This window comes from Rhinolophus sinicus, linkage group LG01 (genome assembly GCF_036562045.2).
Source record: "Rhinolophus sinicus isolate RSC01 linkage group LG01, ASM3656204v1, whole genome shotgun sequence".
Lineage (NCBI taxonomy): Eukaryota > Metazoa > Chordata > Mammalia > Chiroptera > Rhinolophidae > Rhinolophus > Rhinolophus sinicus.
Window position 1 is genome coordinate 201,205,721 of NC_133751.1, and position 27,047 is coordinate 201,232,767.

A 27,047-nucleotide genomic window follows, 5' to 3' on the forward strand; every position below is an offset into this window, starting at 1 on the left:
TATGATGCAAAAGTGCTTACGAATACTTTTCCCTGAGCCCAGGCCACACAAGAACACCTGGAACCCAGCCAGACAGACAAATTGTTCCCTCTTGTTGGGACACGGGGATCTATCTCAAAGCAAAACTCACTGTGAATTACTTACATTCCTTTCTAAATTCCTTTTTAAATTATTTTTTAAATTCCTGTCTACTAGCTGGATCTTATTGTTCTATTCATTGTACGTGTAATTTAAACAACATACTTGCATTGCTTATAACTCATAATCTTATTTTCCCGTTAGACATTAGACATTCTGTTGCTCTTCTCTTTGGGTTCATTAACCATAAACGTAGCAGCTTATTTTTAAAAAAAATAAGCTTGGAAACATGCAGGTCATCTAAACATTAAATTCAAGACCTGACATTCATGAATTCATAGAATTCATTTCTTTGGCTTAAATGTTAAATTCGAAATAATAGAAACAATAATGGATGAGAGTCCTGCTCTCTCCTCCCAAAGGACATTGAAGTTGATCACTGAAGGGAGAAGAAGGTAAATGTGCTTCAGGAAATTTTGTAAGAGCCTTTCTTCCTAAAACTGGATGTATGGATTGGCAGAATGGAAATGTTCAAAAGCAGTGTCTAACCGTATCCTGCCAATTTACATGTTCTCAGCACTCTGAGTGTAGCCATAATTAGGCATAAGATTTCCTAATTATGAAGTCTTGACCTTCAGTTCACTGACATCTGTGTACTTATTTGCTGCAATGTTCCAATCCATTAACAAAGTTTGGCTTTAAAAAAAATAAAATGAGTATCACTGAAAATTCATCTTTTATTGAATTCCCCCCAAAAAAAAAAGCCTTACCCCACAAGTAAATGACATACAATTCTTTCTTATTTAAAAATTCCATTAAGTCTTCTAGTTATTTCCTTTATTACATCAAAAGAAAATGGTAAGGAAAAAAGCTTTAACAACGTGGACATTGTGATGTATAAATTATTGATGAGAACTCATTAAAGAACAAAGATCCTTCCCAATATCTTCAGGTTACCTCGATGGAAAACTCACCATGAATTACATTTTTAAATATAAAGCAAAGACGATAAACCAGTGGCAACTTTTTCTAAAGATGGAAAGCCGATGGGGACAGGGCAGGGTGCCAAACTGCCGTTTAAGAAGAACGCCCCATGCCTAGCACCATGCAAGGATTCACTTAATCCTCCCAACAGTCTTGAAAGGTTAGTATCCCTTTTCTCTTTCACCAATGACAGATCAGAGAATTTAAGTAGCTTGCTCAAGGTCACACAGCGAGTCAGAGGCAGAGGGAGGCAGATTTGGTCTGGTAAAGACATTCTTACAGTTTACGATATTCAGAAATGCAAGGAATTAAGTTACAAAGTATGAGGGGCAGGGTTCAAATAACATTCTGAGAAAGGGGATAAGGGGAGTATTTATGCACTGAGTAGGAATTTGAAGGGGACGATTTCCAAAGGCTTCTTAGATCTGATGGCCCTGGGTTTCGGTCCCATATAGGCCACAAATCCCCACTGTCACAATCCCACTCCAAGTGAATTCATGCCACCTCATGTGTTTCTTTCCTATTCTCACTGTTTTCATCTGTTAGTGCTGCCATAACAAAGTACCACAGACTGGGTGGCTTAAAAAACAAAAATTTATTTTCTCCCAATTCTAGAAGCTGGGAACTCCAGAATTAAGGTGTCGGCAGGGTGGGTTTCTTTGAAGGCCTCTGTCCTTGACTTACAGATTACTGCTCCCTCTGTCCTCACGTGGCCTTCCCTCTGTGTATGTCCACTTCGTAATCTCTGCTTTTTCTAAGGACACCTGTCACAAAGGATTAGAGCCCATCCATACGACCTCATTTCACGGTCATCACCTCTTTAAAGGCCCAATCTCCAAATTCAGTCACATTCTGAGGCACTGGGGGGTAGGATTTCAATATAGGAATTTTGCGGGGATACAATTCAGCCCATAACTCCCACCCACCCTGTCTCTGGCTTATTCCTCCAACTGTTTTCAGAGCAGTCTTCTCCAAATGCTGCTTTCAGTCCTTCACAAATATTTGGTGCTTACAATATTCAACCTATTATCCTAGAAGACACACAATTTTCCCTGAACAATAGCTGTGTGAAAAGGTTTGCACTGCACATACAGAGACATATAAGATACAGTTCCTGTGCTCTAGGACTTGACCATCTGGTTAGAGATATAAGTCTGCGTCCCTATCATCATCACTGTCATCTTCATCATGAACATTTATTAAACGCTGAATAAATGCTGAGCACTGTTCTAAGGGTTTTGCAAAACTACAGTTACCCTCATTGTTAGTTAGTCCAAGTTTATATTTGAGGAAGCTTAGGCATAGAGAGAGTGAGCAAATTGGCCAAGTGGCACCAGGGAATTAATTGAAGAGTTGTACGTTGAACCCAGATAATTTGATTCCAGGGCTTGCCTTCTACATGGAAAGAACCTACATTAAACGTGAACCACAGACAACCATGTATCACGGTAAGAGAAACCACTGCATTGCTTGCTGAGATCCTACTCCTGGTTCTTCTATCTCCTTGACCTTGGGTAAGTAATTTATATTATTTATTACTTTGTTTTCTGTTGGACCTCACTTCTACAATAGGGGAAAATAAAAGGAAATGTGCTGCCACCAAAATGTGCTATTATTTATGTTGTAATTTGCAGAATTTAACTGTTGAAAGATCTAAAATGATACAATAGGTATTCAACAACATCTCGCCAATAGGATGTGTGTCCCCAATTCCCATCGTTAGCCAGTAGGCGGCTCTTCCTCTGAATATTTATAACTTGAACCTAGATTTACTTTCCTATTGGACCTATAATTCTCCTTTGCTTTGGTCTTCACATCTATTTTCCTCTTAATAGATTACTTTATAGTTTATGTACTTTGTGAATAGTCTCAAATGCAATTCAAAGACACCGAAAATAAAAAAGTAAAACACAACATAGAGTTGATATAAGGGATCAGTTCAGCCTTCCTTAGGGAAAGTGAACGCAATTTTTCAGGCCCCGTGTTTTCCTATTGGATAAGAATATACGCAAGTAAATCACAGCCTAAATTCTAAGAGGTTTGTCCCTGATGCTGTGGAGTTTGACTAAACACATTTCTTCAGCATTAGAAGGGAGAAAAAGAAACTCTTTTTATTTTACTGTGAACGATTTTTATTTACATAGAGTCCCTAATCTGATAAATGCATTTCTTACTTTATTGACTTTACCTCACAGAAATTGAAATTACACCAGCAAAGGTGGGAAGGTCCTATCACTCATTTTAATTAAATCTTGTCTCAATAAATGTTTGTTGCTTTCATCATTTTAATACTGAACAAATGGCAAGTTATTATCTAATAAAAGTGTTTCTCTGGGAGAATTAGAAAAAAATCATTCTAATAATTTCCAGAAGCAACTCATCCAAATATGTAACTCGGGTAGCAAAAGGTAAGGTTACAGGCAAGGGGAATCTTGCTTTTTTCCAAACTGTTTTTGTTTATCTATAATATTCACATGAAGTGATTTCTTTTGGGTGATTAATTTAGTCCTCTAATTCTGAATAAGAGAAAATCTGTGTATAAATTTTGAATGTAAGGATATTAACACTGTCATATCTTCCTTTCAAAAATTTCTTGGTTAATCTAACATATTTTAACCATTTTGATGCTTGTAGTTTCTCTTCTCATTCACGTATGACTTTTGGAATAGGATACTGGATTGAACATCCCTTGGCATTTCCTGGGTGATAGGAGTGTCTTCTGTTCTAATGAGGTGACTCTGTGTGGGCTCCTGGATGAGGGGGTGGTCAACAGAAAGACCAAGCCATGCTTAGAAGCTTGGGGTTTTCAGCTCTACCCGCATCCTCCAGAGAGGGGAGAGGGGCTGGAGATGGAGTTAATAACTGATCTGCCTACCTGAGGAGGCCTCCGTGAAACCCCAATAATACAGGGTCCGGTGAGCTTCCAGGATGGCAAAGCCCACAGCAGGAGGGTGACACACCCCAGCTCCACCGGAACAGAAACTCCTGCATGCAGGACACTCCCAGACCTCACCCTACATATCTTTTCATCTGTCTGCTCACCTGTATCCTTTATCATATTCTTTAATAAACTGCTAAATGTAAGTAAGTGTTTCCCTGAGTCCTGTGAGCCACGCTAGCAAATTAATTAAACCCAAAAAAGAGGGCCACTGAAACCTCCACTGTCACAGGTTGGTCAGAAGCACAGGTGACAACTTGGACTTGCGACTGGCATCTGAAGTGGGGAGAGGACAGTCTTGTGGGACTGAGCCCTTCACCTGTGGGGTCTGATGCTCTCTCCAGGTAGATGGTGTCAGAACCGAGCTGACTTCTTGGACACTCTACTGTTCTGAGAACTGCTTGTTGGTGTGGGGACAACCTCCACACCTTTAGGGACCAGAAGTGTCACAAGTGAAGAGTTATCTGAGAAGGTAAAGGAGACATACGGGATAAAGAAACACACAGTAGGGAAGAACTGGGTTTTTCCCTACACAGGAAGGTGGAAAACTGAGTTTTACCTTTACAGGTTCTTTATTTGAAGAAAACAAAAAAGGCATGCTTTCATAAGAAGAGATGAAATGCTGCTATTTGCGACAACTTGGATAGCACTTCAGAGTATCAAACTAAGAGAAGTAAGTCAGACAGAAAAGAATAAGAATCATACGATTATGCTCATCTGTGGGATATAAAACAAAAAGCAACAAATGAACAAGCAAAACAAACAAAACAACTCACTGACAAAGACAACAGCATGATGGTGACCAAAGGGGAAGGGGTGGGGGAGATTGAAGAGGGTAACAGTCATCAAATATATGGTGACAGAAGGAGACTAAACTTTGAGTGATGAGCACATAATTGGATATACAGATGACATATGATACCTAGTATTATAAACTTGAAGCTTAGATAATCTTATTAACCAATGTCACCCCAATAAATTTAATTTTTTTTAAAAAAAAGGCATGCTTAATTTCCTAGAGCCTCAGTATTCCCATTATTAGATGGGATAATGAAATATCCATGTCACAGGACTGTGGGGTGTGGATGTCCTTGAGCTGGAAGATCCAGGTACGTGCTGGAAAAAAAACGTTAAGCTCACTTCCGCTTTTATGAGCACCAGCGCCGGCAAAGGACGATATACCTAGTTTGTGGCCGCCATACATGACAGTCCTCAGTGTAGACGCCAATCTCAAATCATTTTTCCTAATTACAATTTTTAGATGCACATGTTGGAAAGAAAAATAAAAGAAAAGATCCTATGAGCTGGCCCAAATTCCTGTTTTCTCTGAGGGCTGCATGAATGGGTTTCTGCTATGGAACGAGTTCAAGGTCATTTATGTCAGCAGATGAGTGCATCTCTTACTGCTTCTCAGCCTCTTCTAAAAGAAAAGTAGTTTTGCTCATTTGGCATTAACACCTGTCTCAGAATGGCTCAAACGCCACCAGCCCCCACCCCCATTACTAAACTAGGAGGAAATAGAAACCAAACATAAGGCTCAGATTTGCTGTCAAATTTAACACATTTCACCTCCCCAACGCCAGGTCCCTGTTCTCATACCCAACACCTCCAGGAGGCACCTGCCTTCTAGAATGATCTACTGTTCTCTTTCCTACTAAAAATCAACCCCTGACTGAATTAAGTTATTCCAGTCTTAATGACAGATAATATCTTAATGGGATCCCATTTAGGGATATTTGCATTTAAATAGGAAATCATGCTTTAATTACATAGGAATGACGCTCAAATAGCAGGATTGCAGGCATCCTGCCAGGCTGGTGTGTGAGGGAAAACCTGGGATGAGGGGACCTCCCTAGATATCCTTGAATCTTACACCAACTGGACACCACTAGCCGCTCTGCCTTCTGTCCATAAGTAAGGGCAACTCAATTGTACCAATATTAAGTTACTTTTACTTTTTAGAAGCATTTTTTAAAAAAGAATTTTCAGCTCAGAAATAATAAAACCCTACATAATAAAACTTTTTGTAAAAAATTATTTCCTACTAATACTGTTGGCCAGTAACTACGGTTTTGCCATTTTTTAAGAGACCCTTTTATCAGGGTCCTTCTTGGAGACCAATTGTATATTCGCGAGTGTTACTGGCTACGATCGATATTTGTCAACAATTGTATTTTTAAAAAAGATATTTAGCTGAGCAACGCTTCAAAACAATGGGTAAAAAGTAAGGAAAAAAGCCGACTGCCCTCTGCTGTGGCCAACTGCACCAACTCTTGTCACAGCACAGGTCTCAAAAACAAAATAAAATTTTAAAAAATGCTAGTACACAGAGCATATGCTAATGACTTGGATTCCAAAATGCAAGTATCAACTTTCTTCCCAACCATTATCCTTTAAAATTAGAACTCTAAGAAGGAAATTAAATGTGAGTCTAGCCCCAAATGATTTCCACTAAAGTCAATAAAAATCCGTTGTGCCGGCCAGAAACATTCCTGGTAGTCCAAAACAGGATGAGTGGAAACACTTCCATTTGGGAATGCCAAGTGGTCAGAGTACCAAATGCAGCAAGGGTCACAGGAAATGGCAACAGATGCCATTTCTACTGCTTTGCATAGCTCACGTAAGAGCCACCTTTTATTGGTAAAGCTCTTTACAAAATGCTTCCACGTATATGATTTCATTTCAAATTCCTTTAGTATTTTTCCAGCACCTACAGGGATCTATGCTAACTCTAAGGCCTTGGTCGTGCTACAGCCCTGTGACATGGACACTCTTATCATTCCCATCATTGGGTGGGGAGACAGAGGCTCCAGGGAATTACGTGATGTGATTTCAGTGAGTACCAGAGTCAGATCTTGACCCTTGATCTGCCCCCGTGTCCACTCGCCTTCTTTGGGCCACAAAGTTTCATACTTCATCCTAATGGTCTGTCCAAATGTGCCAGCCACACTGACAGCATCTGGACCAAGCACAGGAACAGCTCTCTTTCAACACACAGATACTTGCTTTAGCCCTGAATTCTCTCTCAACTAGATGACAAAGATAATAAGGCCTTCATATGCTTCTGAATGATCTAAACAAAACTAAAAATGTTAGAAACCTTGGAAGCGTTATCAAATTTAAAAATGTCAGCCCTCACTGATATCATGTCACTTAATTACCGAGAGCCTCAATACCCCCATCCAAGAACTCGAGTGAAGAAAACGTCCATGTCACAGGGCCCTGGTGAGTGGATACAGCAACAAAACTGATGTCTCGTTAGCATCCTGTCATTTTAAACCAGGCCGAATTTAATGGCGCATATTTCCTTAAATTGTGAAATGAATTGTTCTTATGGTAGAAAATGGAAGTACAATATGATTCTAATCTAAATATGGAAGCCCATACTTCCTACATTTTTATTTATTTTAGCAACCTGAAAAAGCCTTGCAGACAAAAGTCAAATTTAGCTGCTTCTTCTAATTTTAGATATCACAACATATCTTTTTTTTTATCCCCCAAATCTTCTGCATGTGGAGAAACCTTAAAAATAGAGAAGTAAGCTTTGGTTGAAAAAAATCAATGAACATAACTCAGGCTAGAAGAAAAGTGACCAGATTTCAGTACAGTTTCCCAGTCTGTGACGTTGGGATGTGGGCAGCCCCACCCTTAGCCTAAACCAAGTTCAAACTAACGATGACCTTTGCCACTCACCTTGCTGACGGCTCTTTTCCCATTCCAGACCCCTACAAAACTTCCTCAGCAGACTGTTTCATCCCTTTAGCTGGTACTTGGATAATATATAAGTCATCCTTTTAATATTTTAGTTTCCACTGACCATTATTGCCTTTTGCATCAATGTTTAACTTGCTTGATGTATATGATTTTGTTCAACTCTGCTACTGACACCATTTGATGGCGACTACCTATTATACTTCGCTTACCAGCACTTAAATATATGCTAAATCAAACCAAGACCAGAGACTTACAAAGAAAAAGGATAAAGGTAAAAAAATGTAGTGAAGAAAGCCTGTAAAGAAATGAGAAAAGTTAGTAGAAAAGAAAAATTAAAAGCATACTAGTGAAGTTAGGAAAGCACTTATTGAATTGTAATGTGGAAATAAAATGAACAAGGAAAAAGCAAACTTTCTAAGCTTTTCTACAGATATCGACCTAAGCACACGGGCACAGTTATTTATAGCATATATAAATGGTATTATATTTCCTACTGGTATTTCTCCTATTCATAGGCTCCGTTTTCCCCTAGTCTCCTGCCAGAATATTGTGACTGTGCTAAATCAAGATGTGTAAATGACAGTTCTAATGTCCTACATAATTAATCACCTTTGAAATCTGGACAGCTCCGGAACATTCCACTTCGGCCGGGGCCTCTGCTGAATCCTGGAAAACGGTCACACCCGTGTCCTCTGTGCCTTTCTTTCTGCACTCGAGTGTTAAGTGATACCCACTGCACATACCACATAGTCTTCTCTGTCTGCAGTTGAGACACAGCTCGAACTTTCTACCCTGAAACTGTGGAAACCAACTACAGTCGGATGGAGAGGGACGACTGCGTTCATGGCAGGGGCCCGGGGGCCTGTGGCAACCTCCCTCCATCTGCCCATTACTGAGCAGCTGCTGTGTTCCAGGGAGAGCCTCCTCATTGCCTTCTGGAGCCAGAGTCTTTACCCTGTTGACTTGGAAACATCCTCTCCAACCGCAGAATTATCATTAAACTAGAAATTCTCCTCCAATGTGAACTTGGAAAAGATTAATGTTTGCGGCTCAATTAAATGCTGATCACTGCCCCTAAAATGCCCATTATGTGAAAGGAAGTTGAGCACAGAATGAGTTCCTTGTTGCTGATGAGTAAGACATGCAAGTTTGGGCCAAGTGTCTTGGGATTATTCTTAGGACTACAAGGAAAAGGCAATCCGAAGGAAGAAACCCGTGCAGTGACTCACGACAGGCAGACAGGTATTGGGGTGACCCCTGCCCTGCCCCTTCTGCACTGAGGTGGTAGGTCCCCAGCCAGTTTCTGGTCACGGCAATATTGAGGTAGCATCTTCTCTTGAATCTGCCTTATCCCACATTCCCTAGGCATAAACCACGCCTCTAAATGGCTTTCAGGCTAAAGATAACCTAGGATTGAGCAGGTATCCCAGGGCTGCCCTCGCCTGGACCAGTACCCAAGTGGCTCAGGCGGATAGGATCACCTGCCGCCCTGAGGAGGCAGAGGAATCTCGAATCTCCAGGAGCTGCAACTCGACCACGTGACTCCTTTCCCTGTAACCAAGACTGTGCCTATCAGCTCCTTCATAAAGGTGACAGGCAAGATTTGATGGGAAACAATTCAGATGGCCATCGACCATAAATGGATAAACAAATGCTAGAATATCCATGTACTGGAATATTGCTCAACCGTAAAGAGGAATGAAGCACTGACATTCGCTACAACATGGATGAATCTTGAAAACATTATGCTGAGTGAAAAAAAGATGGATGCAAAAGGTCACCTGTTGTATCCATTTATATGAAATTTCAAGGATTGGGAAATCCACAGACAGAATGCAGACTGGTGGTGCCAGGGCCTGGGGAAGGAACGGGGAGTGAGTGCATAAAGGGTACAGCGTTTCATTTTGGGGTGATGAAAATGTTCTGGAATTAGATAAAGGTGGTGGTTGCAGAATAGTGTGAATGTATTAAATGCCACTGAATGGTTCACCTTAAAATGGTTAATTTTGTACTGTATGAATTTTACCTCAATTAAAAAAAACATTGTTTTAAACACCCTGTCAAGCCATGTGCCTGGCATAACTTGTTTCAAAGAAGGAAGCTTTATCCTCTTTTCTGAAGCCCTCCACACCTCTCGATTCCATCTCCTGCAGGACCTTCACCCATTAATTATGCACACCCCACACCCACTCTGTCACATCTGCCACTTTCTTTCTTATTGCAATGTGATGTATCCTCTGCTCTAGAATCAAAAACTGTTCTTTCAACCCAATTTCCCACTCTCTCCCTGCATTCAATGCCAAACTTAGCAAAAGGACAAGGCACTGGTTACCCAAGCCCTTCTCCTGCTCCCTATATCCCAGCTTCCTGCCAATCACCGTCGCCCTCCTCCCAGCAAGAGCCAGGGCTGAACGTTGCCACCTCTGTTCTCCAGGGAAGCAGGCCAATTTTCTGAAAGGCAATCACTCCATTTCTTTGCTCCTCTTTACTATCTAAAGAGCTTCTAACAATGTTTAACAGAAAGGTTGGTAGAAGATGTCTGTAAAGGTAATTGCCCAACTTTCATTTTATCTTTTTAGCACGTTTTAGGGAATGTTCTGTTTGTTTTTACTTTGGCTTTTTGCAGCCTGCTGGCAGAGAAGAAAGCAAAGGAAGATGGCCCTCTGCCTTAGGGAAAACAGGGGAGAGAGTGAGCCACTGATCCTAAGGTGGGAATGGGGGTTGGGATGGAAACTGAGGTGCTGGGAGGGGTGGTCAAGGAGCAGACAAATGGAGAACCTGTCAAGTTGGCTTTTAGCAAACTGACCCACAGGTCTTACAAAGAAGCCCTTCAGAGAATCACCACAGAGGAGAGACAAAAGGTCCAAAGTGGGAAGAGGTCCAAGATAGTGGACTGGGGGGAAAAATTTTTATTTTAAGTTGCAAAGTGGTTTTCAAGGTCAGAGAGGAAAAAAGAAGAATTATCCAAAACCAAACTGGAGGTGTTTAGAAAAATAAAGGTGCAGAAAGTAAACAAAGAGGTCCAGAGATAAAGGTTAGAGGAAGGCCTGGACCAGGGCAGGGGAGACGGGGGCTGAGGTCCTACTGGGGGCCCCATGAGGTCAAAACTATCTTATAATAATATTCAAACACAGTGTGCCTTTTTCTCATTGACACAGGCACTAAAGATGCAAAAACAATGGTTAAAAAAACTGCTGGTACATTCACAGAAATCAAAGCTGGGTCTTTGTAGCAGGAATCTTTGGTCTTCACCATCACCAAGCATTTGCAGGAAGAAAAAACAATGCCGGTGTCACTTAGAACACCCTTGATGAAGCAGTAAAAAGGAAAATTTTACAACAGCTCAACCCTTGAGTGCACACCTTTTTAACATTCTGGGTGACAAAATAGGAGGTACACCTCAAGCACCCCTCCTGCTCCCCGAAGTCCAGGGGTCTCCTCAGGAAACACACTTGTGAAGTTGTTTGAGTCACGACCTAACGAGCCCGTTTTTCACGAAACACCTTTTTTCCTTGAAAGAACGACTGACAGACTAACGATGGTCATTCAGACGTGGCTGTTCCACAGATACGTTCTCTCACGTGAACCAAGGGAGCCTGTCATTTCAAGGGAAACAACCAATAGTTTCTGTTGTCAGAGTTAAAATTTGAGCTTTAAAAGCCTTAAGGGAAAACTGAGAATTTTGGAAAACGTTTATCTTTCATTATGAGCCTGACAGACTTTAACACTTAAAGAAGACTTTTCTGATGAGATTGGTGGTGATAGTCACCACAGATGTGATTTTTCTGTTGTTGTATAGTGAGATGTGTCAACATTCGGAAGCTCTGTACAACTATAATACTTTCCAAGTGACCAACGTATGGTGTTATAAAAACTATTCATGAGTAGAAGATCCAAAATGCAAAACAGACCAATGGATTTTAATGTAACAGTGAGCATGAGGGCATTTACAGTTTCAGATTCCACATTTATGAATCTGCCGCTTATTGAGTTTTGGAGTATTTTCAAGAAAAATATCCACAATTATCTGAAAAGGCTATTAAAACACTTCTTTTTCCAACTGAATATCTCTGTGAGGCTGACTTTTCCTCCTGTGCTTCAACCAAACAACACATTGTACTTGGTTGAATGTAAAAGCAAATCTAAAAATCCAGTTGTCTTCTTTTAAGCCAGATATTAAAGAGATTTGTAAAAACGAAAACGATGCCTCTCTTCTCATTAAGTTCTTTTTGTTTTGGAAAATATAGTTACTTTTCATTTTAAAAGGTGTCATTTTTGTTAACAAGCGATGGGTTTATTAAATGAAATAAATACTTTTAATCCCTCCGTGTAAGATCAATAGATGGAGCTCAGTCAACAAAAGCTCTTTAGGGTCTTCGATAATTTCTAAGAGTACAAAGGAGTCCCGAGACCAAAAAGTCAGAAGATCACCCGGCTCGGTGAAGTCAAACAGTTCTGTCTGTAAAATGCCAAACACTACATCCAGGGGACAAATCTTCAACTGAGTCTGTAGCTCGGCGGACAGAAAATGGGACCAATCTCTACAGACCAAAACAGGCAGACAGCCAGCAGGGAGCCATTTTAGACAGGAGGGTACATGTCAACTAATACCGTGATGAAACCCCACTCTGCCTGCCATTGAGACACGTTAGTAACATGCCCAGAGCCCACTGGTGTTCTCTCCAGTTTGGGGAAAGTGAAGCTGGCCTATCCCCCTAATCCACGACAGGACATCATGAATCTGCCTAACACTCCACAACTCGGGAGAATAATCTGCAAAGCCAGACTGATTCGTAGAAACTAAGAGGCTGTCACAGAAGCAACGGGCAAATATCATAATCAAACTACAGCTCTATTTCTCGACAGACTCCTGGGGAAAAGATGAGTCCATTTGTCCTTTAAAGTCGGATTTGGAGCAGCTGCCAAGAACAGAAGACCATGGTAGGGAATATTCGAAGGGGTGTTTTTTTTTCCCTCCCCTCAAAATCTGAAAGAAGTCCCATCCTGCCCGACATAGGCACTGACTAGATATTTAATTAGAAGCTGAGGAGGTTGATAATGTTTCAGAGGAGATTTGAGCTTCAGGTGAGGGTCAAGTTCAATGAATTCTGATGCCAGTGTTTTGACTCCCAACATCAGGAGAGCAAGGACCCAGGTGGTTTTCCTCAGTGTGTTTTGTTGGGGTGAAGCTCCCTGCCTGGTGCATAGAGGCGCTCACAGAAAACTGGAAGAGAGCATGAAAATGTGCAGAAATAAATAAATACCCAAAGTGATAAGAGGAACAAAGCCCTTTTGTGTGTGTGAGCCAGCACTGCGGACAGTTTTCAGATCCCTGAACAGGACGCCCTCGGCGGGCAAAGCCATTGAGCTGCACTATTCCCACCGCTCACACCCAGCTTTCTGACTGAGAATAGGACCAAAGGGTAAGTGTTTTCTGGAGAGGAAAGACAAGGAAAGCAGGCCCTCCGAGTTCCAAAGTGATGGTTTTCCTCTCTCAGGCATCAGAGTCTAGTTTCACTGAGAATGTCCTTGATGAAGCAGTAAAAAGTAAAATTTTATGAAATCTCCATCTTTGAGGGTACATCTTTAGAACACAGCCTTATTTCTGTGTTCTAAAAATTATTAATTGAAATCTCAGAATGATACTTGTCTGTCTCCAAAACAGACTTGTAAAATGAGGATCTCTCCTTTTTGTGCAGTCAATGAATTGCAACAAATTGGAGTGCAAAAACCAGGGGCTGCAACAAACAGTTTCTGGAACTTATTTATCTTACACCTGGAAGTGTGTAAGTCCTGGGATGTGATGTACAGCATGGTGGCAATGGTTAACAATGCTGTACCGTGTATTTGAAAGATGCTATGAGAGTAGATCTTAAAAGTTCTCATCATGAGAAAAAACAATTGTAACGATGTGAGGTGATAGACATTAACTAAACTTGTGGTGATCATTTCACAATCTATACATATATCAAATCATTATGTTCTATACCTTAAATCCATGCAATGCTGTATGTCAATTATATCTCAATAAAACTGGGGGGAAATTAATCAAAAAAAAAAAAAAAGTTCCTGGGCTATGTGTAAAAGGCTGCATGCCACCAACATAGATGTTCTCTTTCCCTGAGTTACTTATTTCATCTATTCTTCAAAGTTTGTTCTGGAATAAGAGTTTCAGAGGTCTTAATCCCCTAGTCCAATTTATGCCAAAGAAAATCACGGAATGGAGGCTGCTAAATCTTCTAAGTTCCTTTGAAAGGCCTTGAGAATGTGACTTCTCATGTCTTGGTCTGATGTTCATGGCATCTCACAGTCTTACTGGCATCTGGCCTCAGGCCCCACCCACACCTGCAGGGTCAGGATCTGTACTTTAACTAGATTCCCAAGTGAGTTGTGTGCACCTTGGTGTTTGGAGACTCACTGCGTCAAAACACCATCAGGTCGAATCATTTGAAAAGTTTTCTACCTGCTGCCTGGTTTTCCTCGTAGTCAACAGTGAAACCACCTGAAGACACTAAACAAGAAATAAAGCTGGCGGTAGTTCTGACCATCTTACTGGAGGATGAGGAGGGAGTGGGGAAGTGGGACCAGGGACAGTGCCACCCAGTAGGAGGCGCCATGGAACAAAAGTGCAGAAATCTCCCTTCATTCTTGTCCTTCCCCATCACAAATTAGCTCTTGGGCTTTGGGCAAATAGCTTAAATCTCTCATAGACCTCAGTTTCCTGGTCTTGGAAATAAAGTAGGTCTCTAAAATCACCTTCCCCTCAAAATTCTATGACCCTGGAAATGTCACCAGTGATATAATCCTCACCCTAATACATCTGGAGGGCCACCAAGCCACAATGCCTCTGCAACTATCTATGAGCATGTAGAGATACATTTCAACCTTCTGGAAAATTCCAGTGCCTAATGCAAACATGAAGAAACATCTATCCTTCAGGACATAATTTTACAATATTTCTTAAAATAATTTATAATGAATGACTCAAATATGTTGTCATATTTTTGTGCAGGCAATGATATGATCATCCTTCCATTCTATCACACAAGAAACAGCAATGGCTTTTTAAGTATATTAGTATCAAAAGATGTAATTCAAACACAAGTCAACAAAATTCTAGACGGGCTTATACTTTACGCATTGAAAAGGTGACGGCTGGTCTGCACTTACTTTTAGGATCTCTGTAGTTATATGTTTCTAGTAATTATTATTCTTTTTTTATTATTCATAAAAGTACTTTCTCAAAGGTCCACAAAGCAGATTCTGCAAGAAAAAAATCTATGGAGAGATCGCCCATTTTTTATTAACCAAGACATGCATCGCAGACACCTGCTTTTTGGCACCACCTCCAATGCACCTGCTCCCAGGCTCAAAAGTTTGTACTGAGCATTGTCAATAAGCGACAGATTCACTCAAGAGAAAGGTTCCCACCTCCACACCTAGAAGAACAATTTCTTCGAGTAAATTAGTCTCTGTAATGCTGCTAACCACGGTTCATCACGTATTTCCCCATCCATGAGTCCACACTGCCCCTCCCTTGCTGTGTCTCATTACCTACTCCCAGGAGAAGTCGTCCACAGTGCTGGCAGAAGCGTGGGGCCTCACCCCACCACGCACTGAGCAGAACTACAAAAAGCGACTCCACATCCTGAGTGCCGGCTGCTGTCTTGATGCTGGAAGGATGTAGTGAAAGCCTTTCTTCTGACTCTTTGATGGGCTTCTTCAGCGACCCTCCCGCCCCTTTTCTCTCTCATAACCCCACCGAATCACAGTCCCTTTTCAAGGTCTCATGAGGGCCTTTATGTTCGCACTAACGACAGATGAGAAATTAGCTCTCAGAGAAGTGATGGATGAAAGAAAGTGACACTCATTCCTGCTTTCTGGCAAGTTGCTACTTCCTGACCTGAAGAGGTACCCGCCCGACAGGTTCAAACCAACAGGAGGATGGCATCTGTCATGCGGGGTGCCAGGTGGGGTCTCTGCTCCTGCTCCCCACAAGAGAATGCAGGGCATAGTGAGGCCAAAAAGGAACACCCACGAAGCCATAGGTAGGGCAGTCATACCACTATATTCTCGCTGGCGGCTGGGTCAGAGAAACAGGAAACAGGAACCACACAATTCTCAACCCTCACTGCTCCGCTTGCAGGCTCAGCCACCATCTTCTTGCTAGCCCCCATTTTTTCTCTTTCTGTAGCGTAGCCACGGCAGTTATATTAGTGGCCAATGGCTCACTGGTTACAGCTGACGGCCAACTAGCCACAGCTGATGGCCATGCAATCACAGCTGATGGCCATTTACTACCTGAGCCAGCACCTTTCCACGTGAGGCCGAGAGCCTGGAAACTGTTTTCTGGGGCTTTGTCCCCACAGCATCAAAGATTCCATTGGCTCAAATTATTCTGACCTATTTCCTCTTGAAGCGAGAGGGAAAGGATTGGCAGCATTGCTTAAAATGCTCTGAGGGGTTACTACAGCATTCTGGGTCACACCATCTGTGAGACAGCCTTACACCAGAGGCTGTTTTCCAATTCATTACTTTATAAAATTAAACTCACCATGTCCTTCCCATATTTACCAAACATATAACTCAAATTACATACCTAACCCAAAACTCAGAGAACTGGTTTCCCATCATATTTTTGTTCTTTTGTTTATTTTGTTCATTCGGTTCATGGACAGTTTGTGAGCATCTCCCACACTTTGGAAAGCATCCTGCTAGCGTGTAGTTACAGTAGGTGCAGAAGGAACTAGGCCCAGGTTCTAACATGAAGGAACTCACCCTCTAAGACTCCCCTGGGAAGCGCCCAGTGAGCCCACGTCTCAGTTGGATGTGTCTCTGGGCTCTCAGAATACACCTGCAAGCCTCGCCCACGGGCTGCATCACACGGCACTCATCCATGATTTTACTGGTCTAGCACCCTGCCCCGCAAGCTTCCAGCTCCCTCTCTGACCAAATGTGCATCCCCCAGAGCCTCAGGCAGGACCAAGCACATCACAGGCAATAACTCTGCAGCGAAGTGAATGCAAATAAATAATGATGTAAAGAAACATAAGCACACATCAATAGTCAGGGTCTCATAAGAACAATAAAGTGCAATAGGGCTTGAGCAGAAAAAGTTTGCACTGAGGGATTAAGGACAGCTTCCAGAAGTAAGAAGATTATTTTGAGCTGAGCCTGAAATATAGCTGGGAAGGCAGGCGGGCAGGGGCAGAGGATTGGGGAAGGGTGGTGTGGCAGCGAAGGGTTCCAGACAGAGGGGACCGCATGAGCAAGACCACGGACACCTGAGGGAGGAATTGGCGCCACAGGGTTGTGAGAGGAGCCGAGGTCGGAAGCTGGAAAGCACCTAGCTTACGGCATGCTCATGCTCGTCTCCAAGCGCTGGGAATGAGATCAGAAATAAACAAACCTCAGAAACGGGGATTTACTACGAGCCCTAACAAAGAAGCCCGTGCTTTTGAAACAGGAAAATAAGATAGGTAGAGATGTTCACATAGGCAGACAGGCTCTTGGAAGGATGGAGTCGCCTACATAGGACACGTGGGCTGGAGAACAAGGGCAGCAGGGGATCTGGGTGCTACTGAGCGATGGACAAAGCAACTTGTTCAAGTCAGTGATTTCTTGCCGACAACCAAACCCACCCAGAAGACCCCGGCCGGAGCAAGACTAGGACTTCCTGGAGCTTGAGCCTCTGACTTCCAAGAGCAGGGAAGGAGGTAACAAAAGGCCAGAAATTTTCATGAGCCTAACATGCTAGTGCTTTTCTAAGGTACAGACCCACGCACACAGGCAGAAGTAAAACACAGGCTCCAGACGGGATTGAGAATGGCTCCCAGCCATGATGCCCGCTCAGTCCTTTCTCAGAACAAAGTCTGAGTAGTCAGCTCTATATGCAGCCCAAATAGCCTAAGGGTGATAGATTCCCAAGGAAAGAGCTGGAGAGATTTCTAAGGAACCTTCTCGTATCCGAGAATGGAGACCTGACCCATTTACCTATCAATGTAGATCAGGGCTAACAAATTAGAAAGCTTTGGGATATGTATTGAACCATTATATCACTTATCAGCATTTACCTTTTCTCCATTCATTCCAAATGACCTTGAAATCATTAACAACGGAATCTCTGAATAAAAAAATGTGGTATATTTGCTTTAGGGAATCAGCAAACACAGGAAGATGATAGGCACGGCCCCTAATTCCAGAGCGATGGTCCTCAATCTACTTTTGCATCAGAACCACCTGGTTGCCCAGTGAAAGGCAGCATAATCTGATTGAGGGGCCTGGAATATGACTTTTTGTCAAGGGCCTCAGACAAAACTTAGGCAAACTAAATTTTAAAATTGTTCCTTTAATTTTGTGGGCAAGATATGCAAATGAGTAGAAATAATGAGTTAAAGAGAAAAATAGAGAAAATTTATTTTTTAGATTAATTTTATATGTCAACTTGGCTGGGCCTTAATGTTTGACCAGTCAAACATTATTCTGGATGTTTCTATGAGGGTGTTTTTGGCTGAGGTTTACATTTAAATCAATGGACTCTGAGTAAAGCAGATTGCCATCCACAGTGAGGGTGGGCCTCATCTAATCCACTGAAGGCCTGAATAGATGAAAAGGCTGACCTCCCCTGCGCAAGAAGGAATTCTCCCAGCAAATGGCCTTTGGACGCTACCTGCAACATCAGCAATTCCTGGTTCACCAGCAGACCACCTTTGTACTCGAATTGCAACACTCTGAGTATTCAGCCTGCCAGCCTCTCCTCCATCAAATTTTGTACTCATGGAAACTCCACAATGAGTTGGTCCACAAAGAGTCAATTCCTTAAAAATAAATCTCCTTAATCATATATATATATATATATATATATATATATATATATATATATATATCTCCCACTGGTTCCTTTTTTCTGAAGAACCATGACTAATACGTATCTCTTGCTCTTGCTCTTGCGAGACAGGGTCCATGGAACTTAATTGGATCTAAAGAAGGCTTAAAGCCCACACCAGCAAAGATCGCTGTGTGACTCCCTGACATTCACCTTTAAGGTAATTAAGGAATCATCAAATAGACAGCAGCCAACCTTTGTGACAAAGTTCTAAGAGAAGTAGTAGCCCACAGTCAAATTTTTTTTATAAGGAAAAGAAAACATCAGAATCAAGCCTTGTAACAAAATCAGTTTTTAAAAATAGAGAGCTCCTTGCAGTGCTATAGTAAACATTTGAAAAGACCTTCCCAGGATCGTGCGATAACAAAGAACAGAAAGCTTAAGCTGTATCGCAAACGACCCGTCAGCTTGGACTGTGAAATATCCTCTAGCCAAAGTACATCTGACAGCAAAGAAATGAGTTCCATTACCGAATGAGAGTAGTGGGGAAGTAACAGAATTGCTTTTATTTTGATGGATGATCTAATAAAACGATATAAAAATGATTAGAAACCATAAAATTAAACCACCATACAGTTCTTTTTGTTTTCTACTACAGAGTGGATTCTTAAATTGAGTGGAAGTCTGGATAGATAACTTCTAATTTTAGGAAAGAGTGAAAAAAAGAAACAAACTTGATAATAAAAGTATTTTATTGTTGGCAAACTACTCGTAAATCATGACAATAATCACGAAAAGCCACGGAACTCAAGTAGACACAAAAACGATGAACCATCTTTCCATTCGCACTCCCACCATCTTTTTGTGAACTGTAGAACTGCCTTCCAGATGTTTCTCTCCAAGATAACAATGTGGTGGGTCTACAAATGGACAAGGTAATGTCAGCCTAATCATTTGCTTAGAGTCACCAAGGGTAATTATAATGGCTCAGATAAGATGACTGGACACAATTTTCTTAAATTCACTGAAGGTAAATGCAGGCTTTACAGAATCAACAGCAGAGGCTCAATACTCTAGAAGCAACTTGCTTGGAGCTGGGAGGTAGAGGCAGAGGGTGAAGGAGTCATCTCAGGGAGCAGCACTCAGATGTCTTCAGAGGAGCTGGTGCCCGTAAGAAGCTGCGCTTCCTCTGCAGCGATCTGCTAAAACGAGCGTGGATTCCGCACTAAGGCCTGTGAGTCACTTTTTCATGGAACACAAAGCACGTTGGCAAGATTTGCCAAGTTACCTGCCAGGTGCTACGTACTTCTACGGCCTTTTCAATGAGTCAATTCCAAACCAGCAGGCAGAGCCTCTTCGCTAGAGCTTTCACGCAGATGAAACCCGTGTGAGTGCTGCTGACCACAGCAACAGGCATGACGGAAGACAGTATGGTGACCACCTTATGGATGACGTTTCCCAGAAGGGTCGCCCATTACAACAGAAAGCTCACGAGGAATCTTCACCCCTTCGTCAGTCCAAAATTCTGAGACGAGCGCCCTGTTCCTTGTTTGAGGCACTTCTCTTTCGCCAATGTGATCTTTCTGAGGGCTGATCAGGCCTCAGAATTATTCATTGGGAATAGGAAGAATGAATCTGGGGAAGAACACGGTCTCTTCTTTGCAGCGCCACTGGGGAAGATCTGACACTCTTCCTCTCGATTCTCATCTTTTCTCAAGTTATGGCATCCTAGTCTTGACTGTCATAGAAGAACACAGTACCCTTCTTTTTTTCCATTAAGTAAGTTGATAAATGATCCTTCTCCCGAGAGAGAGGAGAAACAGGTCCAAGTGGGCTGAGATACAAGGACATGGGGTCCATGGGGCAAGCTCAACTCAGGACCTCATGCGTCACCTCCTGGCTTTACACCAGACACTCTCCTCTCTCCCAGGGATTTCATTTTGGCCTTGGTTTACATTTATGTTCTTTTTCAAAGATTTAGCAGAAATTATTATCCCCACTGCGTTCTCATGTTCTGACCATATTCTGCCCCTACAAGGGATAGCTTGCAGAAAAGTGGCGTGTTTAGGCTACTGCAGTATTCCACCTAAAACATCAAAATCACAGGCTTTCCAAGGTGACCCGAGCAGCGTCTTCCTACTTCCCTTTTGTCAGTTAGCCCCATTCCTTCCACCTGGCCAAGTGCGCCACTACTGAATGTGCTGTCATTACCATAAGGAGGTGTCACCAAAGATAACTTAGCAGTGCTACTCCTAAAATTGGTCTAAAACAAATCAGGCTCTTTTCCTATTCAGAGACCCGCTTTCACTTATAACATGAACTCTCTCCAACAGAAAGATGTGTAGAACTGGGGAGAAGAAAATGGAGGAAAGGATGCTGGAGACAGAAATAGCAAGTGGTAAGAGGAACAGACGTGCCCTAGTAGAACGGGCCCCGTTACAAGGCGCACAGTGACCCTCTCTGAGCATGCTCAGATGGAGTCCATCTGCCATCGTTAAGGGACCCCTATACTAACAGTGACTGGCCTCAGAGGCTGCTACAGTTCTTTGCTGGTTGGATGCTGGACCCCGTCACTAACCAGAAGAAGGAGGAGAAACTGTACGTGGCCCCTGCTCCAAGCCTCATGACCCTGCGACCTGAGCTACTGAAGAAAAGGGAGAACAGGCTCAGGTCTCCCATAGCGCTGATGACGCTGGGCCACGAAAGTCAAAAAATGATGTCAGCCTTCTTATCCCTGCCTCTTCTCGGTTCCTTCTCTTACTTTTACTTCTGCAACTGTTAACAGCGCTGGGGAAATGCGACGTCTAAGGAGGGATAAATTATGTAATAACTAGGAAGTAAATGACCCTGTGCTTACCTTTTCGTTCTTCCATTTTTCTTGATTCTGCTACCAGATATGATGGCTGCTACTTCTCACAAAATCTCTACCTCATACCAAAGCAAGAAGGTCTAGCACTGCACAGATTTATTATAATTACTTTAAAAATTATATGGAGATTTATGTGTCTGTATGTTGCATACTAATACATGATTGAAACCAGAAATTCAGAGGGCTTTTTTAATACATTTATGTAAACTATATACATATATATATAAACATATATACTTTTTTTTTTAAGCTGCCCAGTGTCCCCTTACCTCTGATGGCTTCGTGACGCATTTTCCTTTTCCTGAACACTCCACGTCGTTTGCATGGCTCTCCCCCGGCGTGCAGGTGCTGGCCTTCACCACCAGAGTCAAGCGCAAAGCCACGATCGATTTAGTAACTGAGTCATTCACAAAACCTAAAAGAAAATAGGACACACAGGAAATGTAGAGTCAAGTGTTACCAGCGTTCTTTTCACGAGAACTATGGAGTTAGTTTACACAGCATTCAAATCTGGCCAACACAACAAGAAGCAGTAAGTTAGGCAAAGGCATGAAGCACACACAGAGGCCATTCGGACCTCAGGCGTTTACGACATCCTGAGAAACACCTAAGGCCAAGGAAAAGGAGCTCCAGGCATTTCCGTGATCACCTCAGATCCCTTTGCTTCGTTCCTGCCCTTGTCCTCTGGGGGCCACTTTGTCGCTCAGTTCCATCCCTTCTCTAACATCTTAGAATTAACTTCTCCGATTTGAACCCAACTCCCAGGACGCCACCTGACTGCATCTGCCCGCTCTTCTTCCTCCTGGCTCCTTGGGGCGGTCACGAGCACTAAATGTCCCCCAAGGCTGCACCCCATCACCAGCCTGAGCAGCTCCCAGGGCTTTCACAGGCTGGCATGCAACGCGGGCCCACATTCTGTGTTAGGCTTATCAGTGAACATCTTACTCGATCACCGATCTGACTGCACAGTATTAAGTTACATGGTTTTAACCATCAAATAAAACAGGACCAATCATAGTTGAACACTGATCACCATATCCGTGATGTGTCATATTTATTGTTGAATGATCTTTATGTCTAGTGCAGCCATTTGTACATAGTAGATAGCAATAAACATGGAGTAAATAGCCTCCAACTGGAATAAAGAAATAAATACTGTGAATATTTTGCATCAATGATATAATTATTTCACTAAGAATGTGTCTCTTTTTCTAATAAGAGAGTTCATTTATTTATGTGCAGCTTTTCATTCTAAAAAGAATATCTTATAATTAACACTTCCATCATCCAGAAGGAAGACTCCTGCATTACCCATAAAAAGTGCTCAAGACAAGGTGTGAAAATAAGCCTAGACAGCCATGCCTCTCTGAGCCCCAGTTTCCTCATGTGTTAAGTAAGGATAATAACCCCAAAATAGGGTGGCCACAGAATTCATCATGAAAACTGGGACTCTTTTCGGATCAAAACGAGGTGCTTTCCATGACTGCGCTGGACACAGGCACAAAGTGCGGCTGTCTCAGGCAACGAGACAGCAGGGTCCCCTCCCTCTTCATATCCTGAGACCAGGAATCTGCAAAGCGCCGAGTCCCACAGCAGTGCAAGAGTGCACATGCAGTGACAGGCAGGAGGCAGCTTCCAAACAGCAGCAAAATATTGAGTTCAATTCACAAGCATTGAGGTCACGATGGGAAATGAATGCAAGTCGGAGCAGAGTGGAGGAGATATGCCTCCACGTCCAGTTTTGAATTCGAAGACCAATGTCTCCTGGTCTCTGGGCTAAGACAGGCACTGCCGGTCTGACATGCCGTGGTATTTTATGTCCACAGACACTAGTTGTTTTCTTCCTAGGATTGCCCATTGAAACCTTTATGGTAAATTGGCGTTGGGACAAAAGGGAAAGGGCAGTTTAGGTGCCTCCTCTGTAGGGCTTTCTAGTTCCTCCATCATGGTCCCCCACTGTGGAGACACCTCACACCTACTACCAGCCGCCGTCACACACCTTGCTCACTCCAACCCTGTAAACGTTTCCACGACACCCCCACTGCCTGGGATCCTCCTCTCCCTTCCATCTCAGAGCTCAGATCTCACCTTATTTATGAGCTTTGCCTCATATCCCAGCCCCTCTGAGCTCTATCATTGTGCGCCAGTGTATGCGATCATGTACAGGTCCGCGATTACTTTATGCCCTGGATGGTTTCTGGTCATACCACCTCTATGGAAGCTTCCTTGATGGCAAGGACAAGTCTTAGAGAGGGGCAAGTAGGAAGTCAGTCTGCAGGTACATATATGGACCGAACAGCAAAGGTAATTCCCAAAGAGAACTTTCCGGAATGTCTTGTCACCAGCATGTCCACTTGGAAGAACAGCAACTTTTAAGTGCATAAGTACCAGTTTACTAAAGAAATAATTGCTTATCCACTTGTGATTCGGCTTGACAGAGAAATAAAGCCTGATACAATATTGGGGTGCTACCAGAGTTCTTATTACAAAAAAGGTATTTTTACACCTAAAATAATAGAGGGAAATCAGACATCAGTCCTTATAAAGGTGTTTTTCATACCCTCGCTTTGTTCTCTTTCACATCAAATTACTGAAAATCTTTATCATCTGTCTACTTACTAAGCATTTAGACCACATAACACTTCGTAATTGTGTAGAAGAGGCCTACCTCCAGAGGTTATTTTTAAAATTCTGTTCAATTATTAAATTTACTTGGTAGAAATTCAAATGAATAAGCAGTTCAAATATTCACGGTATAGTTTTCTAGATCATTTGCTTCCATTTCCTCAATGACCATTTACTGAGTTCACATCTACAAACCAGGCACTGTATTAGATGCTAGGGTTACAAAGATGAGCCACCCTTGGTTTCTGCCACACCAAACTCACAGTTGAGAGCAGGGGTCCTTAGCTCATTCTGAAACCAGAAGCCTCATAATTTTGCAGCGGCTTTTTCCAAGTACATATAGCGAGGCTCCAACACAAGTTATTCAGAATCAATAGTCTGAGGTGGGCCCCTGGCAAGGCATGTTTTTGAAAAAGACTCCCTAAATGATTCTGAAATGTGCTTCCAGGTAAGAACCACTAGTCTGGTAGAAAAACTAATCTAAGTTACATAAGTAATTTTACTACTAAGGTAACAGTCACATTGAATTAGAGGCATCTAGGTGAGCCTCTGAAAGCACATTTCATGTACCTATTTTTGAAAGTCCTGGCGACTGTGCTATTGGGACAATATTTATATTCCCTCCACATCATAGGTCTCAGAAGTTCCTGGACACAACTTTGATAAAGGTTTCTATATGAGCTTTATTTACTTAATAAGACTGTGAGTATTTTGGCCCTACAATTCTTTAGTAAACTATTGAAGAAATCAATCTTTGCAACAGTGTGTCACACATTACTGCGTACTTCCTAATTACCGTGTGTCCCCGAAAATAAGACCTAGCCGGACAATCAGCTCTAAAGCGTCTTTTGGAGAAAAATTAATGTAAGACCTGGTCTTGTTTTACTATAATATAAGACAGGGTCTTATATTAATTTTTGCTCCAAAAGACGCATTAGAGCTGATTGTCCGGCTAGGTCTTATTTTCGGGGAAACACGGTATGTCATCTAATTCCCCAAATTGAGTCAACAGGATACGCATGTTATTTTCAGCAAAATACGGTTACACGATGAGAACAGTGCCTGGTGGCTCCTTCCAGGTCAGAGTCTACTTTCAGTAAGTTGTTTGCACCGCCCTTTGATCGTGCCTCAGGGAAAATGCTTCTGAGTTCCTCAGAATGAAAAGCCATACCATCGGATTTGACTCTCCTCAACCTGCAGCTGGGTGAGAGCCAAGTAGCCCTCAGGAAATCCCACATGCCAAGAGTAGGAACCGTGCCCTTTACCAAGGGGCAGAAGGAAGGCTCTGAAGTGAAATAGAATTCCTCTCTCAACAAAGAAGTTCTTTGGGGCTGTATAAGTGGTCATTCGAGAGTTGTTGAAAAGCCAGTGTGATTTCCTTGACACAGTACTCACATCAACGGATATTTCTAACACACTTACAAGAAACACGGAGCAAATGGTCATGATTTTTCTCTTCCTTAATGGCATGAAATCAATAAATACAATAGCATTCCTAATACACAGCTGGATAGAAAAGCTTGCCCTCATATTTAAGGGCAAGCTTCACTGGCCAACTGATCAACTGGAGACAAAAACTAGCCAAGCAGGAGTGAGGATGACAGTCTGGTTCTGTTTACAGTGACGTTTCAGAGTGGGCTTTTGTCAGCACCTGCATTTTCTATGGGCTTTTCAAAACCCAAAGAACTTTTGTCACATCAGAGGCTATGAAGTTGCTCCAATTTAAGGCTTATTGAAATTACAAACAAGAAAGGGAAATAGAAAGAGGAGATTTATAAAAGAAAGGAGAGAAACAAGGAAGGAGGGAGGGAGGGAAGAAGACTAGGCAGGGAAAAGAAAAACCAAATCATAGGATAGACTGCATAAAACAGAAGAAAAGGAAACACTAATACAGAAAAACACGTAAAGCAGAAATGGGGAAAAGAAAATGAAGGTCCACCAAAAGTTTCAGGGGTTCTCACACCTTTTGTGACAAAAGGATATTTTATCATCTTCTCATTTTCAGGACGTTTTACTCCCCATTCCAACCACAACAAATGTAAAATTAGAGTTCTTGGAAATTTTTCCTGAATAAGCATTTGTTTAAATCATAATTGTGTACAGTCCAAGTCTAGGATTCTGATTATGAGGCTGAAATATTGACTCACCCTAAATGGACAGTCCATGCATTCCCAGTGAGTAAACTAGTGCTGTAAAGTGGGGTGGGGAGCAGTATAGGGATGGAGGAAGCATTGAGCTCATTCATTGAGCTTTCAGCTGGTGTTTACTGAGCTCCAAGTAGGAGGTAGCTTAGGTTGAGATCTGACGCCTAAGAAAGAGCCAGTGAAATAACTAAGAAGGCCAGTGTGTCAGGTGGAGGAGGTCAGTGTGTCAGGTGGAGGAGGTCAGTGTGCCAGGTGGAGGAGGTCAGTGTCAGGTGGAGGAGGACAGTGTGTCAGGTGGAGGAGGTCAGTGTCAGGTGGAGGAGGACAGTGTGTCAGGTGGAGGAGGTCAGTGTGTCAGGTGGAGGAGGTCAGTGTGTCAGGTGGAGGAGGTCAGTGTGTCAGGTGGAGGAGGTCAGTGTCAGGTGGAGGAGGTCAGTGTGTCAGGTGGAGGAGGTCAGTGTGTCAGGTGGAGGAGGTCAGTGTGTCAGGTGGAGGAGGTCAGTGTGTCAGGTGGATGAGAAAGTCAGTGTGTCAATAGCCAGCACCTTGATGAGGACAGAGGGACAGGAGGAGCCCAATCCCCGGGGGGTCTAATGAACCTTGGATTCCCTGCCAAGTGCAATGATAACCCACTGAAGAGTTTTAAGCAGGAGAGTACCACATGATTTATGCTTTTTGAAAGATCGTATTTGGCAGGAAGAACCGAGAACACTTTTGTGTAGGGTATGAGAGAAAGGAAGAAATCATACGTAAGTAGTGTAAGCAAACTTGTGGGGGCGGGGGTGGTAGGCAAGTGAATCATGATTTCCACTGTGAACAGATTAAATGTGAGGCACTGATGAGACCCCAAATGGAGCAGTCAAGTTGGTG

At 42.5% G+C, this 27,047-nt stretch overlaps 1 protein-coding gene across 1 annotated transcript in view; it reads right to left on the bottom strand.

The window, feature by feature from the left end:
* DNER (delta/notch like EGF repeat containing) overlaps positions 1-27,047 on the bottom strand; it is a 273,668-nt gene that overhangs the window by 107,296 nt on the left and 139,325 nt on the right. The window contains exon 5 of the mRNA XM_019737353.2: positions 21,678-21,823. Coding sequence (XP_019592912.2) covers positions 21,678-21,823 — 146 coding nt within the window. The remainder of the gene's footprint in view (positions 1-21,677; positions 21,824-27,047) is intronic.